Below are 19325 nucleotides of genomic sequence, written 5' to 3'. Positions count from 1 at the left end.
AGAAAAGAGGCCGTCAGAAAAGCTGGATATACAGAGTAATAAAACAGAGGTCAAGGGAAGTGAAAATTCCAAAGGAAAAATAATTAAAAATACATACACACAACTATACTTTTTACTGAAATATAACATCTTAAATGCTAAAATACTTTTTTTTTGTAATATCAAAACAACCTCATAAAATAACTGGAAAATAATATGAGGTCTTCGTGTCCTTGAAGAATATTTGATAATGTTGCAGAGAAAGCATAGTGGTAGCCATGTCTGTGGAAATAAGGGGCCTATTTATAGCTACTACTCCAAGGAAAATTATGAGGAATGCAGAAAAATAGCGAGAACACAGCAACCAGAAAGACTGCAAACACAATGTCAGGTTACAAAAACTACTCTGAATTCAATAACAAAAATGGTGACAAAGAGTTACCATTTATTGTTTGCTGTGTACCAGGCACTAAGTACAATGCACTAAGTACATTACAGACAGCATCTCATTTAATCCTCATAACAGCATATGAGGCAGGTATTATTATTAGTCCAAGTCTACAGAGACTCTGAAAAGTTAAGTAACTGTCCAATACCACACTGCCAGAAATGGAAGACCCTGGATTCCAACCCAAGATTAAAAGATTAGGCTCTTAATCACTGCACCATTGAAGCAAGTCCCAAGCCCAGGGTCCAAACAGCCTTCACCATGGAAGATCCAAAACAGAATAGACTCTCTCCCTTATCCCCTCTGGTAAAAGATAGTCTTCATTTCCTTAGACAGGATGATCTGGAGGGGAAAAAAGGTCTGGGGAGGTGACCTGTAAAGTCATATAAGTTATAGTTTTCATTGTAGAGAATGGATTCAGTGATTCCCAATCAATCCTTGGGTTGCATAAATCAAAGTTTAAAAAAAATCCTCTTTAGGACCATGTATTCAATCAATGAATAAGTGTGCTAGGCACCGGGGGGACAGTAATGCACAAAGCATATTCAGTCCTTGAGCCAACAATTGTGCATGTGTGTGTGCGTGCGTGCATGTGTGTGTATTAGAAACATATATAAATAGTTATATAAATAAGGTATCTTTACAAACTGTGATACATTTCATGGAGGAAAATTATTGGGTGTTATGAAATGTATTCTTGGGAGTGGGGCTAGTTTACACTAGGGAGTCTGGACAAGCTCCTGTGAGGAAGAGACATAAAACGTGAGACCTGCAGGAGGAGTAGAGACTAGACCGAAAGGGAGGGGGGAGAAGTAGCTTGGCAGCTTTATCAAAATAAAAGAAAGCCATTGTGGCTGAAGGCTGGCTAACAATGGAGCGAGTGACAAGAACTGGACTAGAGATGTGCATACTGGTTAGAAACCTGTATTTTGAGGATGGTAAGTGACCAAGAGAGTGAAGATTTCGGTATCAAGAGTGACCATAATCAAATAAGTACCTCCTACTTCCTGCAAATTCCTGCCTGACTTCTGCCTATGATGAGAAGCAGTGGACTGAAGCAGGGGTCACCAGTTGGTATGATTTTTGGGGTCTGGCTGCTTGATCCATCTCAGTGTGGAATGAGCAGATTCCTAACAGACCAATTGCTCAGTTATTGGAAAAACAATTCTTATATACAGTGGGTCACTCACCTGTCTATCAAGATAGCCCCAGGTCAGAACACAAAATCAGTGATTTATGGATCATTCTGTCAATTTGATCAGTGCAGATAACTAAATTGGATAAGTCATCCCTCAAAACAATGCTTCTTTGGCCTGAAATATAAAACCTAGATACCATGTAAGTTAAAACACTTGACTCAAAAGATTTACTGGGAAAATGCTAACCAAGTCGCAGAAAATCATTTGCTTAAAAAAAAAGAGAACGGTATTAGATATTACTAAATGATTATAATTTCAGAAAAACCTCAACAATGTGGACTAATTTGGGTACAGGGCATAACGAAATGGTAAAAAAAAAGTTGAAAAAGTTGAACATTTTTGAAGAAATGCTGTTAGTTACCATAGATTCTTAGGTGAGGTGTTAAAATATATAAGAATTATTTTAAATTATATTATCACTTGTATTTTAATCAGTGCCCTTAAAGTGCTTATGTAAGCTTGAAAAAATTGGTTCTGTTGGTATTCTAAATCACTATGCTTCAACCTCCTTCGCAACACTCATTTGCATTATCTTTGAAGAAAGAATTTGGACCAAACGAAAGTACAATTCAGCCCATACCTAATTATCACAAATCCCTAATTAATGTCATCAAAATTAATAAGAATTTACTGCATTTATGAAAATGGAAACTTATGCAAAAGACAATTATTCAATGTCTAGATCTTTAGAAAACTAGCTTGAAGAGAATGTCTTTCAGATATTCAAATTTTGTATTTTTTAATCTACATCTGCACATTTAGTAATTCTATTCTGGCATTTTACAAATATAGGCATCCATCATTTCCTCAACATTTACAGATGTTAATGAATATCCCCTTTTATAACCATCTGTGTAAATGTACAAATTAAATCTTAAAAAGAGATTGTTGGTATTTTTAATTTAAAAGCGCATATAGGGCATTTTGTTGGCTTACACAATTTAAATTACAAAACTATAACAAATAACCTAAGTACCCCTTTAATGAGTCTATTCTTTCCCATTCCTCTCAAATGATATAAGAAAAAGCCCAAAATTCATGACATGAACAAATAAATCATCACATAAAAGGACTCCATAGGTGTCTCTCAAATGATATAGAATGTTATTTCTTTCCAGAGCAAAAACCAGGTCACCTCACAGGTCACAGGTCACAGGTCACAAGCTCACAGGTCAGAGATAATGAAAGCTACATTTCAGAGAACATTCAGTGGGCATTATTAAAGATAAAAAGGAAACTATTTGGTGATTACAAGTTTAAGTCAGCATAACCTATCTCCATACTAAATGTAACATGTATTTAAAGTAGCACTAGAATTCTTGTTAATGGAATAACAAACGTCTGTGGTATACTGAAGGGGAGGGAGGAGATGTCCACTTCAGTACAGGAAACAAGGGGCTGCACTATGTGTAGATAATTTAAAAACAGTAATAAAACTGACTAAAAATAGGGCTGCTTTTTATTATCATTACAGGCTGGCAATTCTAAAGTTAGAAATAAAATACTCCTCCCTGAAAAATAATTTGTTGGTCTAAGTTTTAAACAATTGTTGTGATTATAGTGAATTTTAATAATATATATGTAAACTTGAAATTAGCATATCTTTTTTACTTATCTTTTAATTAACTACATGGAAGTTAATATAGAGAACTTGCTATATCATCAAACTCCCAATTCACAATGACTCTGCTACAACTACTCATTTTGAAAGTAAGTTCCTAATGGTTAAGAATCGTTTAAGTTCATTTCAGATGCAGTCAGTTTGCAAACTCGGTGCCCCTCATATTCTAGCATTTCAATAGTTGATTTGAAATAAAGAATGATAGCACAGTGACTGTAAAGACAAAACAGAACTTGAAATACTTCAATTCTCTCATTTTAGATGACTGATTAGAATTTTTATTTGTGTTTAAACTTTAAGAGTGAGACAGTGCCAACTGTGAGGTGTATTATTCTTGTTTGGTAAATATAAATTTCAGCTTATACATGATGGATTTTACTGACTTTGGCTAATATCTTTGAAATTGAAATTTATGCTTCTTTTTAGGTTATTCTGTGCTTTAAAACTAAGGAGTGAAGAAGAAACTATCAGTGGTACAATTTAGTAGGTATATAAATTGTATCTTTTATATAATTTTGATTTTATTAAAATTTACTTATTTGTTACTGTAATGTTATTATTCATTACTGTGATAGAATAATATGTAGGTTTACATTTTTTCTCATTTAAAAGTACATTAATGTAATTAAAAAGGATCAATCTTTTCCTTTTTTGTACTGTAATATTAGGGGTATAGTAATATATTAAAACTTTAATAAAGTCTCTGAATTTCTTTCTTGGCTTTTCTTACTATTCATGTAATTTCATAATTATTTCTGAAAATGACTTTGTCCTATAGAGGGGCTGTTAAAAATGATCTGCTCTTGGTGTCAGAAATGTTAGGTATGCCACTGATAAGAGCTGAAATACACTTCTATTTGAAGGAAATACAAATTAATAAAAGTTGAATCATATTCTCAGCCTCCAAAACTCAGAAACTAAACAGAGTGAAGAATTCTTGGGAGTTCCTGTTCACCAGATCTGTTTCCTGAGTAGTGAATACAACATTTGTTTTCCATGTGCCCTAGAAGACAGAATTAAAGTGAGGGGGGAAAAAGAACAAGGTTTCTTTTTTCTTTCTTTTTTTTTTTTTAATAAAGATTTAGGTACGATGAAATACTAAAAATGATTAAATCCTGGAACATGTTGCCAAAGGAAGCTGTGGAACATTTCACTCTGAGAGAATGGAAGATTCAGTCATCTCAGCCATCCTCCTAAGTGATCCTGGTTTCAGGTATGCAGACAGACAAAATTTTGCATAATTTTACACAGTTCATGGACCCCCTGCAGCCTATCCATAGACCACATCCTCAAGAAGCTCTGTTTGTTTCAGCTCTAGCACTTAATAATTCTTTAATTCTCTCGCCATCAAATGCTGACCATCTCTCAAGCCTTTCACAGTTTTACTTCTTTCTTGAACCTCTGTACAAATACAGAGATAATATATGTGAAGAGTATCTAATATAGAGCTTGGCAGAAGAACAGGCATCCATCAAATGCTAGCTTTCTGCTCATGATAATTCTAGCCCATGTGCCGTCTGCTTTCCTAAATTTATATTACCCTACAGCAGGGTAGGGTAATATAAGTAATAACAGTAATACTGTTCTTCACATCACACAGTTGAGCAATGTTTCTAAGTGTATTTGTTTTTTTCTCCTAGCTAGATAATCAGGTCTGTGAGGGTAAGGAACCTGTCTTATATTTCCTGAATCTTCCTTTCTAGGCAGGAACTATTTTGACACTCTTTTCCTGTCTCTGGCTAAGTTGACAGCTTCTTTACTCCCCTTGAAGAGCTCACATTGATCAGCAACCCTATTTTTCCAACAAAGTTTCCCAGCTTGAAATCTTAGAAATTGGCTAAAGCAATACTTCTTCATGTGCTGTCCTCTCCTCCATGACAAGCCACGCCTCATAAAGTGCCTTTTGGCCAGTCAGGCCCTCCCACCCCCCAAAAAACCCAAAACTGATCTTTAGGCTGACCTATCATATCTTAAGTTCTCTGGCCTCCGGAGCAAATGCTGTCACTTTATTCAAAAAGCTGCTTGAGAGATGAAAGTAGTTAAAAGTTATCTCTTTTGCAAGATGTTCTAACTGTATTAAATCAGCCTCTTGCTTGAAAGCAATGGAGTAGGCACGATTACTTCTTGTTGCATCCAGCTTTTTTGTTTTGTTTTTGTCTTACATAAGTAATACTTTTTTTCTTGCTGTAAAGGTTGTGAAAATTATAGCCAATTGCCCACTCAAGCATACAAAATAAAAGATAAGTTATGGGAAACCAAACATGTACTAAATACAGCCTGAATACAAACTTTAAACCAGGAACTAATCATTCAGGATACCTACAGGTGTTCAGCCTAGAAATTCTACCTGATTTCTAATTGTATGTTGCATAAATTTTTAGCTGAAGAATCCAAACCACAAAAATTGAGTGAAACATGATCTTACTGTTAAGGATTCCACACCCAGTCTTAACTAGAGAAATCCATACCAAACAAAAAGGAAAAATACACAAGACTTCAACAGTCCTCCCCAACCCCAAAGTGGGAAGATGACAAAAATCACCAACAAGATGACCTGAAAATCCTTTCAGGAATCTTTTACTTTTGTCTAAAAGAGTTACTAACACAGGAATTTTACACAGGAAAAAACGACCACCCATAATATTTTTAAAAAGGTGTTACTAATGTTTGATCAGCAAACCAATATTTAATGGAAATGTACCAAAGCTTGCAGTACTGATCAATAGATGCTTAATGGTTTTCTGTTGAGAACATATTCTGATATGGGAGGGTGGGTTTTGCATTCACATTTACTGTTCTTCACATCACATTAGGCGGGTCATCCTAACTTTGAATATTATTAAACACATATAAATAGCTAAAGTAATATGTCATGTGAGGCATCTATGTATTTTAAGAAAAGCCCCAAATGATTGAATTATGTGTTGCATAACTTCCCCATTAGTTAAATACAGGATCTGATGAGTCTTTATAAGTAATAATGCTCACTTTTTTAAAACTTCACTTTTATCCTGATCTTCACTTTCTTTCAGTGATGAATTTAAAATTAGTCCTAAATTATCAAATACCCACTTAAAATAAGGTAGTTCTGAGAAAGACTGTGACATTCTGGTAATGTTATAGTGCTAATTTAAGGCAATTTTTAAAAAATTTAATAAGGAACTACTATACGCTTCAAAAAGGCAGACTAAATTTTTTAAAGAGCTTTCTTAAACAGCAGCTATTGAAGCAAACTTTTAGCTCAGTATGTTCCTTTTCCCAGTAACCACACTATATTTCTGTCATGTTGAAGCAGAAAATGTTCATCATTTTGTCAGCTCTGCCTGCAAAGCAGAGAATTACCTTCCCAAGCTCCTGAGATTTATGCTTTTAATTACCTGCTATCTGCTTCACTACCCTCCATACCTAAGAATCAATATAAATAGTCTTATTTATGGGAAAAATGTAAAATGTTTGACAAAAGCAGACTATCATTTTCTAGATTTCCATTTAATGCTATTGATTCTTTGTATCATCAATACCTTTTTTCTTAACAGAATCAGTTGGTTTTTCAAACTTACAAAATTATTCATTTATCTAATAATTTGTACTGCTTAGCAGCAGATGTAAACTTTACAACTAGCTTTCACTTCCCAACCCAGCAATGAGAGTATTATCGCGGTGGTATTTCTTTATTTAATGATCAGCTGCAGAATTCAGTTTGAGTATGACTTTCTCCAAATCCCTTCATCATAAACTCACTTTTTAGTGAGGACCAATTTCCATGGCTTATTTCATTTCTGAATGAGAGGCCAATATTAGCATAGGTGAAACTTAGCAGGCTAGGTACCAGTATTCTTAAAACCCTGCATCTCACACTTTATCAGCATCAATTCTTAAAAAAAAAAAACCCAACAAATTACACATATATACTTATATGTAACTGTGTGTACACAATTTATATACAACTATATAAATATAAATATAGTATAGATTAATAGACTAAAGGAGCTGCCATCTACCTCAAAGGTTTCAAGAGAAATACAGTAGGTGTGCGTGGGTAGCAGGCAGTGATTGTATATTTATATGTGAGAGGAGTGAAGAGTTAAGTTGATCTGTAGACCTCACATGTGTAGATAATTTGTTGGACATACGTGAGAGTGGTGATGTAAGGAGGGCCAAATATTAGAAGATGACTTTTCAAGGTTTTTCTTGACATGTCAGTTATCAAAGGCGATGTCTGAAAATTCAGGAAATATAGTATAAATTTTTGTAAATATTATGTTGGTTAGAGTTTCAAATACTATGTTCAATATACTTTTTTAAAAAAATTACCTTCTAGGGGCTTTTCAAGGGAAAAGTGCCTCAGAATTCAAAGCAATGAATCCAGTTATTAACCTAAAAAAGCTTAATAAAGATACTATGTCCATGAGAGAAAGGAAAAATAGTGTATTTGTTGTACTTTTGTGCCCGAGAAAGAGGAAGAGGGGGAAAAGAGAAGAGATAGAGGAGAGGGAGAAGGGAAGAGAAGATAGAGAACACAGGAAGGAAGAACATGATGGCTTATTAGAAGAGAACATGTTTTGATAGGGAAAGAAAAACATTGATAACTGGTGAACAGAATTTCTAGAGTTAAAATCAGCGCTAGGCAGCCAAAAGCAAAATGCAGAGTCCCCTAGAAGAGTGTGATGGGGTGATAAACAAAAAGCTTGATCCTTCAGAAAAGGCAAGCAGGTGCTCTTGCAGCTGAGTGCCTCTTCCGCTTTTGCTGCAAGACAGATCTTCCAAGAAGGCATCTAAGGGGTTCCTATTTCCCCGCCGCTTTGACCTCCCAGGGAAGGAACCGCAGCTGCTGTAGGGACTTGTTGCCTCATGGCAGCTGGCGGAGAAGTGGAGTTAGGCCTGGGGGCCAAAGGAGACGGAGGGTCATCCCAGAGCCCATGGAAAGGGCATTTATGTGGGACCCAAACTTGTGGCTTTCTCCCTAACCTCATGGCTGCTGAGATCCCTGCTGGATGACAGAGAATGCCAGGGCTCCAGCAGAAACAACACTAACGCCTCTTGAGTGGCAGATGGCAGGTGGAGGCAGTTTGTTTATGCAAGACAGAGAGTTTGTACTGTATTATGTAAACTGCTAAGGAAATCAGGAAGTGGGCATAAGATTAAAACTACACAAAAAGAGATATGGGCAGAAAGGTCCAGGAGAGCATATGAAATAACCTTCTCCAAATGAAAACTGCTAAGATGACAAAGATGCCAAATGCAGAGGGAAGTAGCATTGCGGATGTATCAATTACACACTAATTGCAGTCATGTGGGAATTGAGGGTGATTGTTGCATGACTGCACTTTCTGAAATCTCAGAGAGATTTATAGGAAAGAATAGGAGAGTCAGGTCACCTACAGAAATGTTCACACAAACAATTGGTCGCCATGTCATTTTAACTTCTAAGCAAATCCTAATTTCCTGTCCATTTGTACTTAATGAGTCTTACGTAAATCAATGAAATGGCATGAGGTCATCTCCTTATGTCTTGAGACAAGAGGCAATAGAACACAGCAAAAAGAACAGTGGTCTAAAATGAGAGATAGAGATATTGGATGACCAAAACCCAAAAGAAAGACAAAAACAACACAACCAAATTAAAAACTTAGAGGAACCACAAAGTAAAATTTAAAAAAAAATTGAACTATAAATGATTTGATTTATAATGCTATTCAAAAAGTAATAGTGTAGGCTTCCCTGGTGGCGCAGTGGTTGGGAGTCTGCCTGCGAATGCAGGGGACATGGGTTCGAGCCCTGGTCTGGGAGGATCCCACATGCCGCGGAGCAACTAAGCCCGTGAGCCACAACTACTGAGCCTGCGCGTCTGGAGCCTGTGCTCCGCAACGGGAGAGGCCGTGACAGTGAGAGGCCCGCGCACCGCGATGAAGAGTGGCCCCCGCTCGCCACAGCTGGAGAAAGCCCTCGCACAGAAACGAAGACCCAACACAGCCAAAAATAAATAAATAAATATTTATAAAAAAAAAAAGTAATGGTGTAAATTCAAAACATCAAATGAGTTAGCTCCAAATTAGGGGTCAGCAATTAGGGACCCTGCATCTCATGCTGAATCAATTGTGTTATTAATGCTGAGTATCAAAATTTCAGGGTCAGTTCCTGAATTAGAGTATATAAAACTTCATTAAAAAGATCATTATGCTCTCCTTTCGATTTGCCCATGACGCATAAAGGATCCAGTCATATGTTAAAGGTATTTATGATTAACTCTGTTCTGAGATAACAACAATAAAAGAAGATCATCTCTATTTTTTAAACATTTAAGAGTACTAAGTTGCCCTGATTTTGTGTAAAAATCTGTTTAAGGATCAGTTTCCTTTATCCTTCTGCCACTGTTCTCTAAGAAATTGAAATGAATACAAAAATTAGAAATTATTTAGGATCTGCCAACTTTCAGCCTAGCCAAAAAGAGAAACGTCAGCCTCAAAAATATTTTAAAAGCTTGTGTTAAAAGTTCTAGTTTCTAGTCTTTTTGTATGAAAACCGAAAGTCCAATAATTTTGAGAGTCTTCTTTAAAACTAACTACGAAACAGTATAGAAGACCTATTTCCCTGGCAAGGCTTAACTTTAGAAACATATTATTTCACAGCTAAAGGGAAAGATTCGGATTTAAGCTTATCAATTTATAGCCATACTAAGGTTGCAATGCACTCGTTCACTGGAGAAGAAGGGGGCATTCAGGCCCAGGATAATTTCATTCAGTGCTCAGCTTAAACCATGTTAGAAAAAAAAAAGGTGGCCAAGAAGAAACTAGGGACACGGGTGCTGCACACATTTGTGCAAATGTCTGGGACTCAGTTGGAAAGACACATTATTCCTGGACTGCAATGCTTGGCCCCTGGCAAAGTTAATGGCGTCAATTTGCAAAGATTCACTTGGGGAATGTTTGTGATTAATGCTTGCTCATTTGCATAACGCTGTATTGTGTAAATAAAGCTGTAGCCTTTTGCTTTCTGACAGTGGAGTTCTACTGAGATGATAAAAGCTGGACAAAGGGAGCTACTGGACACTTAAACTAGGTCACATTGAATTTTAATGCATGAAATCTGCCCTGGTACAGTTTATATGGGTAATGGAGAATGGCAGAATGTAGTCTGTTTACTGAGCAAATCTGCCTTCCAGATTTTTCAATAAACATATTTTCTACACTGAAGAGAGAAGCCAATTCAGTCTCAGGCTGATTTGGAAATGTTATTAAAGAAAATAAGGATGAGCATCTTCTTAATTCTTACATTAAAATATAAATAGGGTAATTATAAAATAATGAACTCTCCCCCAAATAAAGAATGCTCAGTTTCAGAGCTCAGTTACGCAGATTATAGCACCATTACTAAACACTGAGAACATGTATAGGTCACACTTGTGAATTTGCCATCCAGACTTTGTGGCTTTACTGCCCAGAGTCTAAGCATGACTCAGAAATTTAATTTCTTTCTCCATTATCAACAGAGCTTTTGAGTGGTGACAATGAAGCCAGTGGTCACGTGCTCATGTGTGTACATCTGTCCATGCCCCTGTTAGTAAATACAAAGAAAATTACTGACATCGAATGAAGCTCAAGTCAAAGGTGAATCTGTTCCTAGAGCAATTCTGGGGTGTAGAAAGAAGACTGGCACACCTCTCCCCAGAAGACTGACAAAAATAAAAAATAAAACTCATAGTCATTCTTTCTGAGTCTTACCTATTCCACCTGTAAAATGGAAGTGTTTATATCCTGTCCTTCTAAAGAAATACCATGGAAATGATTTTCAGTCATAGAGTTGGAACCTCCCAAAGATCATGTAGTCCATTTTAGGTTACATTACAGAAGAGGAAACTGAGGCCCACAGTAGTGAAGTGGTTTATCAAAGTTCAAAATTAGGATTTAAATCACATTCAAGGACTCTTTTTTTTTTTTTTTCATTCAAGGACTCTTAATCCAGTGTTTTACACTGTGCAGCCTTTCTATGTATGGAGTAATGAAATACAGAGCAGAAGACCTGGAATATGTTCTGAGAGGATCTAATAAGGTTAATCCTTGCATGCTTTCATTCACACTGTTTCCTAGTAAAAGTTGCTGCTAGACTCTGGAGTCCAGTATGTATAGGGCTTGGCATAAAATAGGAGCACAATAAATGCTAAGAAAATGAGTAAAGTTGTAAGGCAACATAGTATCATTGGAGAGTTGTGGATTTAGAGTCAAGAGACTCAAATTTATGTCCTATATCTGTATTTATTGGCTATGAGAATCTATGTTAACTCCAAAGATAAGAAACAACCTAAGTGTCCACCAATAAGGGACTAGTTAAGTAAACTATGGAACATCTACACATAGACTACTGTATTAGTTTTCTATTGCTATACTAGCAAATTACCATAAACTCAGTGGCTTAAAACAACACACATTTATTATCTTACAGTTCTGGAATTCGGAAGTCCAACATGGGTTTCATTGGGCTGAAACCAAGGTGTCAGCAGGACTACATTCTGTTTTGGAGGCTCTAGGGGAAAATCAATTTCTTTGGCTTTTCAACTTCTAGAAGCTTTCCACATTCCTTGCCATGTGGCCCCTTCTTACACCTTCAAACCAACAATGACCAGTCTAGTTATTCTTATATCATATCACTCTAACTTCCTCTTTTGCCTCCCTCTTCTATTTTTAAGGGCCTTTGGGCCCGCAGGAAAATCCCAGATAATCTATTTTAAGGTCAGCTGATTAGTGCCCTTAATTCCATTTACTACCTTAATTCCCCTTTGCCATACAAGGTAATATAGTAAAAGAGTCCAGAGATTAGGATGTGAACATCTATGCCTACCACATCTATAAAAAAACAGTGAGGGAGCTTGCTATGTTCTGATAGGGAAAATTCTCTAGGATATATTGTTATGTAAAAACAGTGCAGGGCAAAAAAAAGTGTGAATAGTATGCTACCTGTATGTAGAAAAGGGAGGAGGTTGAGTATATATTCAATCTCAATCTGCATAAACAAACCCAGGAAAGATAGGCAAGAAATATTAAAGTGGTTACAGATAGACAGGGAAAGGCATGGAGGGTGGGAGGATGGGGAATAGGATGGAACAAGATTTTTCAGTGTACCTTTTAAAATTAATTTGCTTTTTGGACCACGTAAATATATGTTTTTTTAATTCAAGGGATTCATAATTGCTTCAAAGTCCTTATTATTCACTTGATGGTCAAAACATTTTGCTTTGCAGAGCCTGTCTCTCATAAACCTTGTTACTTTTCTCTTCTTTAACTCTAACAGGCAGATCCTCATTTGTCAGTGGCTTTGTATTAAGCTGTTCTCTAACATGACATTTATAGACTTCATGAAAGTCTGCATCTTTTGCAAGATTTTTGCAATTTTACTTTGCGATCTCTTTGCATTGTATTATGAGATGTTTTCAGCATCAGGTATTGCTGCAGTGGGAATGCTAGAACCAAATATGGAGCATGTCTTCTGGTGGGTATTCATTTTGTAAGTGGCCAGTTAAGTAGAGAACATTTTCATTTTATATTCGTAAAGTTACAGAGATGTTAATTTCCCTATGTGACTATATAAATTTGGATAATAAGTGGGCAAAATTGTTAAATATACTTGGATCTATTTCAGTATTTATTATTCTGTCTTTTCTTTAAAAATTCCTTTAATTATTATACCTTAAATCTAGTAGTAATATTATAGTTTAATATATCTAGTAGGTATGTCTCTATGATTAATTAGTCTTCAATTTACAAAATATTTCACGATTCCTATCACATTGCTTTTTTTCTAGTCAGGTTTACTGAGGTATACTTTACATACAGTAAAATTCCTTTTTAGGTATTGAGTTCTATGAGTTTTGAAAAACAAGAACAGTTGTGTAACTACCACAGCAATGAAGATTTTGAATATTTACATCACCCAAAAAAGTTCCTTCATGCCCCTTGGTGATCAATGCCCCAACCCCACCCTCAGACCCTGTTAATTATGGGTCTGATTTCTGTCCCCATAGTATTGTGTTTGGCAAAAGTTTTATAAGTGTAACCATACAGTGTATAGTCTTTGTGTCCAACTTATTTCATTTAGCATACTGCCTTTGAGATTCATCCATGTTGTGGGATGTATTGGTACATCATTTCTTTTATTGCTGAGTAGTATTCCATTGTATGGCTATACCACAGTTTGTTTATCCATTCATCAGTTGATAGACATTAGGATCAATTTCAGTTTGGGGCAATTATGAATAAAGCTACTATAAAAGACACATGCATATGAACATATGTTTTAATTTCTCTTGGATATATACCTAGAAGTGGGATTGCTGGGTTGTATGGGAAATGTATCTATAACATTATAAAATTTCTTATAAATAGCTACCAAACTGTTTTCTAAAGGACCTGCACCATTTTGTATTTCCAACAACAATGAATGAGAGTTCCAGTTGCTCCTCACCCTTGCCACTGGGTAATATCAATTTATTTAATTTTCATCATTTTAATAGGTATAGTGGTATCTGATTGTGGTTTGCGTTTCTTTAGTGGCTAATGATGTTGAGCATTGTTTTACATATTTATCTGTCATTCATATTTCTTCTCTGGTAAAGTGCTTATTCAAATCTTTTGCCCATTTATTATTTATTATTGAGTTGTAAGTTATTTAAATATTCTGCATACAAGGCATGTGTTTTACAAATATTTTCTCCCAGTCTGTAGCTTTTCTTTTCAATTTCTTAACAGTGTGATAGTGTCATTTGAAGAGTAGTTTTTAATTTTGATGAAGTCTAATATATAAGCATTTTTATAATTCATATTTTTGTTTCTTAAGAAACTTTGCCTAACTCAAGGTCACATAAATTTTCTCCTGTTTTCTTCTAGAAGTTTTATAGTTTTAAGTTTATAGTTTTATATATATATATATGATCTATTTGAAATAATTTTTATATTTTGTGTGAAGTACCAGTCAAGGTTCTTTTTTTAAATTTACAAGTGGATATCCAATTGCACTATTTGTTGCAAAGATTAGCCTTTCTCCATTGAACTGTCTTTGCAAGTTTATTAAAGATCAACTGACCGTATAGGTGCAGGTCTATTCTATTCTATTGATCAATATGTCTACTATTCTTTCACTAGTATTACAGTCTTGATTACTATAGGTTTTATAGTAAGTATTAAAATCAAGAAGCATAAGTTCTCAAACTTTGTTCTTTCCTAAAAAACATTTTGGCTATATAGGGCTTTTCTTTTCTATGTATATTTAAGACATAGCTTGGCATTTTCCACAAAAAAGCCTTCTAGGATTTTTATCTGGGTTGTGCTGCATCTATAGATCAATCTGGGGAGAAATGACATCTTAACAATAATTAGACTTTGAATGAATTGGTACTACATATTTCTCAATTTATTTAGGAACATTTTAATTCTTGAATAAGGAATTTGAGAAAGATTTTATCAGGTGCCAAAAAAAGTCATTGGATTTTTGGTTGAAATTGCATTAAATATACTTTTATAAATCATGAAAAGCATATCTCCTCTTTTCCAATGACTATAATTTTCATTATGTTTCCTGCATAGAATTATCAAAATATCATTTAATGGATATTCAAACAAAGGTATTTATTATTTTAGTATTTCTAAAACTCATGAATCGTATAATATACTCTTGGCAAAATGACTTCTACTGTGAAGTAACTTGGGAAATATCACATACAATATGCAGCCGCCAGATTCAGATTTGCATTGCTCATTGGCTTTACTTGGTCATTGGGTATTATAAATATTCTAATATTATTTATTTTGATTTTATGTTATTCTATTCTACATTTTAAAATCGACTTTCATAAAATATTGATTTGTACCCTTTTCTTGTTATCATTTTTCTTAACAGGATGGTTATGCTTGCCAGATAAAATAATTTACAAAGCTTTCCCTGTATTTCCATGGTCTGGGAAAATATAAATTGTATAATAAATTCTTCTCTCAGGTATTTAATATGATTTGGCACACACACATAAAACGTGACACTTGTTATCAAGAGTAATAACAATGGTTTTCGTCAACATTCATTGCATTTTTTACATATTTTCATTGCATTTTAAACTTTTAAAAATATTTTCTGCTATTCAAGTATTTTTGAAAAGTAAATATAGCTGGTGGGATTAAGTGTAAAATGGTATAGGTGAGACTGATTACATAGAGAAATCCTTGATTTTTGACATTAGCCACTCTGTTGTTCAAGTTTCTAATGTTGAATCCAAATCCCTTGAAAATCTAGCACACTGAAATAAGTGGGCCATCAATTGGAGGGGCTGCTAGAGAGTATGTAAATACGAAGAGATGTACATATTCAGAACAATCAAGACTTAAGAGCTTGACAGACTACAGAGCGCAATGAAAAGGTGATACTCACATCCGAGTTAAAGCGAAGCTGACAGACATTACAAGAAATAACTTGTTTCTTCTTTGGGGGAATGGACACTCCAAATGTGTGGTTAATGACTGCTTTTTGCACAGGATCCATCTAAAGAGCAAATGATAAGATAGTCAATTTATAACTTCAAAGGATAGATAATAGTGTGCGCAAGTAAAAGTAGCTGTATTATTCCTTAAGGTTTTAGCTTTTAGTTCCCAAACAAGGATAATAAAGACTCTCATTCAATAGTAATGTACTTATTTCCAAGAATTAAAAATAAAAACAAAAAAATTGGTTTGAAATCATAACACAAAAAAATCACAGGAGAATCACAACATTTCAAGAAATCTTATATCTATATAAGAAACCTTGAAAAACCTTAAAAGAATCATAGAACAAGAAAACTTAAGATCTAAAGATCAGGGTTAAAATTAACTTGTTAATGTTTTCCCTATGTGAGGTAATAATACTTAAGATGGTCTGAAATGATTTCAGTGATGACTGTTACAGATGTATTTAAGTTTCTTAGTTTTTTATTTGTGGCAAAGTCATAAATGACAGGCTTTATCACAGCACAGAAAATGTTGACCTTTATTTTAAAATAATTTATTATTGTTCATGTACTCTAGATATTCATTCTACTGGAAATGCATGTCACTCAAATGTCTATAACAGATTGGTTAATATGCAACCCCTGCTTAAATATTGATCAAGTAAAGTTTTGACATATAACCTGTGACTTTCTCTCTTTGGTTTGCATTTACCATAAACAGTCAGAGAAATATACAGTGATACCATAGAAAAAGTATGCCACAAAGCCATGAAAGTGTTTGGAAAAAGAAAGAACACTATCTGCAGAGCCTATAAAAAGAGAGACACGGTAGTGATTCTGTTGTGTACTCCAGATAATAATCTCCAGCATTAATGTCAGACAACTGGCAGTTCAAAAAACAATGACGAACAAAGCATAACTTATAAACAGATGTAACACGAACAAGGACAGATCCATTGACACCATTGTCTAGGAAATCTCCAGAGGTTAGAATTTAGGACTGGATTAGTTGATGATATTTGGTAGAGAGGGGAAATGAATACTATCCCTGATGAGGCGTATGAATCAACAAAGTGCAAAATCAGCAGTTAGAAGAACTTAAATACATTAGAAGGGAGGGTGGATTACAGAATTATTGAACAGTAAAGTAGCCTTTTTTTTTTTGCTACAAGTTTAAGTGAGATGACAGGACAATGTATTCCCACTATAAAGAAAAGTTATGTGGTTTGGAACGCTTAAAAAAGTCAAAGAGGGGAGTTTTCTGGAGTGATAGAACTATTTTATATCTTGACTGTAGTGGTGGTTACACAAACTTATACATGTGTTGAAATTCACAGAACTATGCACATTCCCAAAAAGTCAATTTTATGTATGATAACTTAAAAAGTGAAAAAGAAAAAACTGTTAAGAGTATTATGTTTAACTACTTTGGGATTGACATATATACACTACTATGTATAAAATAGATAACTAATGAGAACCTACTGTATAGCACAGGGAACTCTACTCAGTGCTCTGTGGTGACTTACATAGGAAGGAAATCCAAAAAAGAGGGGATATATGTATACATATAGCTGATTCACTTTGCTGTACAGCAGAAACTAACCCAACATTGTAAAGCAACTATAATCCAAGAAAAATTTTTAAAAAATTTAACCACTAAATGTAAAGTATTATTACTAGAAAATCTGGGGATTTGTTTTGCTCAAGGTTGTAATTGACTATATTAAATTTTATTAAATGAGAATTAAAAAAAAAACCCTCTATGGGCAAAGAAAATCTCAAAAGATCAGAAAATAAAACCTTAGTTCACTTTCTTCCTAACAAGTGCATACACTTAAAGTCTCATCCATTTGCAAAACATGAACCTGTACTTTCTGATCGTTACTAGAGACGGCAAATCAGTTTGGACAGGCTTAAAAATAAAATAGCCTAACTATATTGGCAGGATGGAAAAACTACACTGTTTTGCAAAGTTAAAAAAATAAGAGCATTTTATTGAGATATTTTCTGTTCTCAGGCTCTAAAAAAATACATCTAGTGACGTGTGAACTATATAGGATAAAAGTATATGAATATCCTAATCATATTTTCTGCATGCCACTTCTATTATTTTTGCCGTATCTATATACTATTGTATATGTTATTATTATTGACTTAACATTTTTTCTTTAAAGCAAATTAAAATAGTCTTTTAAAAAACAGCAGCAATATGCATGAAAACATAGTTTTAATGTATATCCTTTCCTATTACTCATTTCAAAAGTATATTGAAAGTTACCATTAAAAATTAAAACTTCCATCATCTAAAATAAATGCACTATCCTAGTTATTCCCATACTGCAATATGGAAACATAGACAAAAATACATCTACAAAAATTTAGCTCCAAATTTTTAGTAAACAAAGATATCTGTTGAGAGCTCCAACACAACCCTTGGATATAAACATTCCCTTTACATTTTTGAAATTGTTAGCTGCCTACATAATTTTTCAAGTAACCCCTGATACAAATTTGTCTACTCAAATCTCACATTTGTACCCTAACAGCCTGAAAATACTGTTTATGTTCCCAAGGGTGAGCATTCTCTTCCTGAAAGGTGAGTTGTGCCGAGCACCCCCAATACTAAGGCAGGCAAGTTCCCAGCAATCTGCTCCGTGAAAAGCAAACTACGGAGGTTCCTTCAAGAAACTCTTAACTAGAATCGACTTCTCTACTTTACACATATAATCCTACTTGTCCTCATAAAACACAGTCCTTTTACCCCCTTCCTTGTCACCTGTCATTAACTCCTGCTGCCTTTACATCCTTTGAATGACTTACCACTAATCATATGAAAATTTTACCTTCCATGTTTCTCACTTGGAACAAATTTTTCTATTTTCCACTTGATTCTCTATTTTGTTATAGGTATTTCAAGAAAAGGTCTACTTTTTTCTAAATCTTGTTTATCTTTCTCTGTTTATCATAGAATTATATAATTATACTTATTCAAATGTCACTTGGGAGGACATGATTTAGTTGAAAGAAGACTTTAAATGGTATAAGAAAGAATGTTCCATTGGCCAATTCATCTGATATCTTGAAACAGACACTGCCCAGCTGATGTTTTGAGTATATGCCATCTGATGCAGTAACTACAAATACCTGCGTCATTTCAGTGGGGTCCATAATTAGCAATAACATAGAAAAGGCTTTCAGATCTTTCTCTTTTTTAAAAGTATAAAGTAGTAAAATCCTGAATTTTTTTCTTGTAGCATTCCTAAAATACTCTAAAAATTAGATAAAAATAATAAATATGATGTTAATTTATATTAACTTAAATTTTTTCCTCCACTAACGCAAAATCAGTTTTCTCTAATCATAATGAGATATGTATAACTAAATCAATGGCAAGTCTTTTATTCAATCACCAATTTTCAGGATGAATAAAACAATCAAGATGAATAAAAAATTCTCATAAACCCTAAAATGTGATAAATACGTGTGATTCAATTTAGTATAGTCAAAACTATATATCTATACCATAATGATTTCATATGTAGGGTACTCAACAAAATTATTGGAGGTACTACAATTATACAACAAACTCTTGAAGTTTTAAGGGTTTTAATA

At 34.3% G+C, this 19325-nt stretch overlaps 1 protein-coding gene across 5 annotated transcripts in view; it reads right to left on the bottom strand.

Moving 5' to 3' along the window:
- Nucleotides 1-19325, bottom strand: part of ZNF385B (zinc finger protein 385B) — a 317444-nt gene that overhangs the window by 41321 nt on the left and 256798 nt on the right. For all 5 annotated transcript variants that reach the window (XM_068543878.1, XM_068543879.1, XM_068543880.1 and 2 more), the window contains one exon: nucleotides 15656-15766. In XM_068543878.1, coding sequence (XP_068399979.1) covers nucleotides 15656-15766 — 111 coding nt within the window. The remainder of the gene's footprint in view (nucleotides 1-15655; nucleotides 15767-19325) is intronic.

The sequence above is a fragment of the Eschrichtius robustus genome, chromosome 5 (genome assembly GCF_028021215.1).
Source record: "Eschrichtius robustus isolate mEscRob2 chromosome 5, mEscRob2.pri, whole genome shotgun sequence".
Lineage (NCBI taxonomy): Eukaryota > Metazoa > Chordata > Mammalia > Artiodactyla > Eschrichtiidae > Eschrichtius > Eschrichtius robustus.
This window is presented reverse-complemented; position numbering and strand designations above follow the sequence as displayed.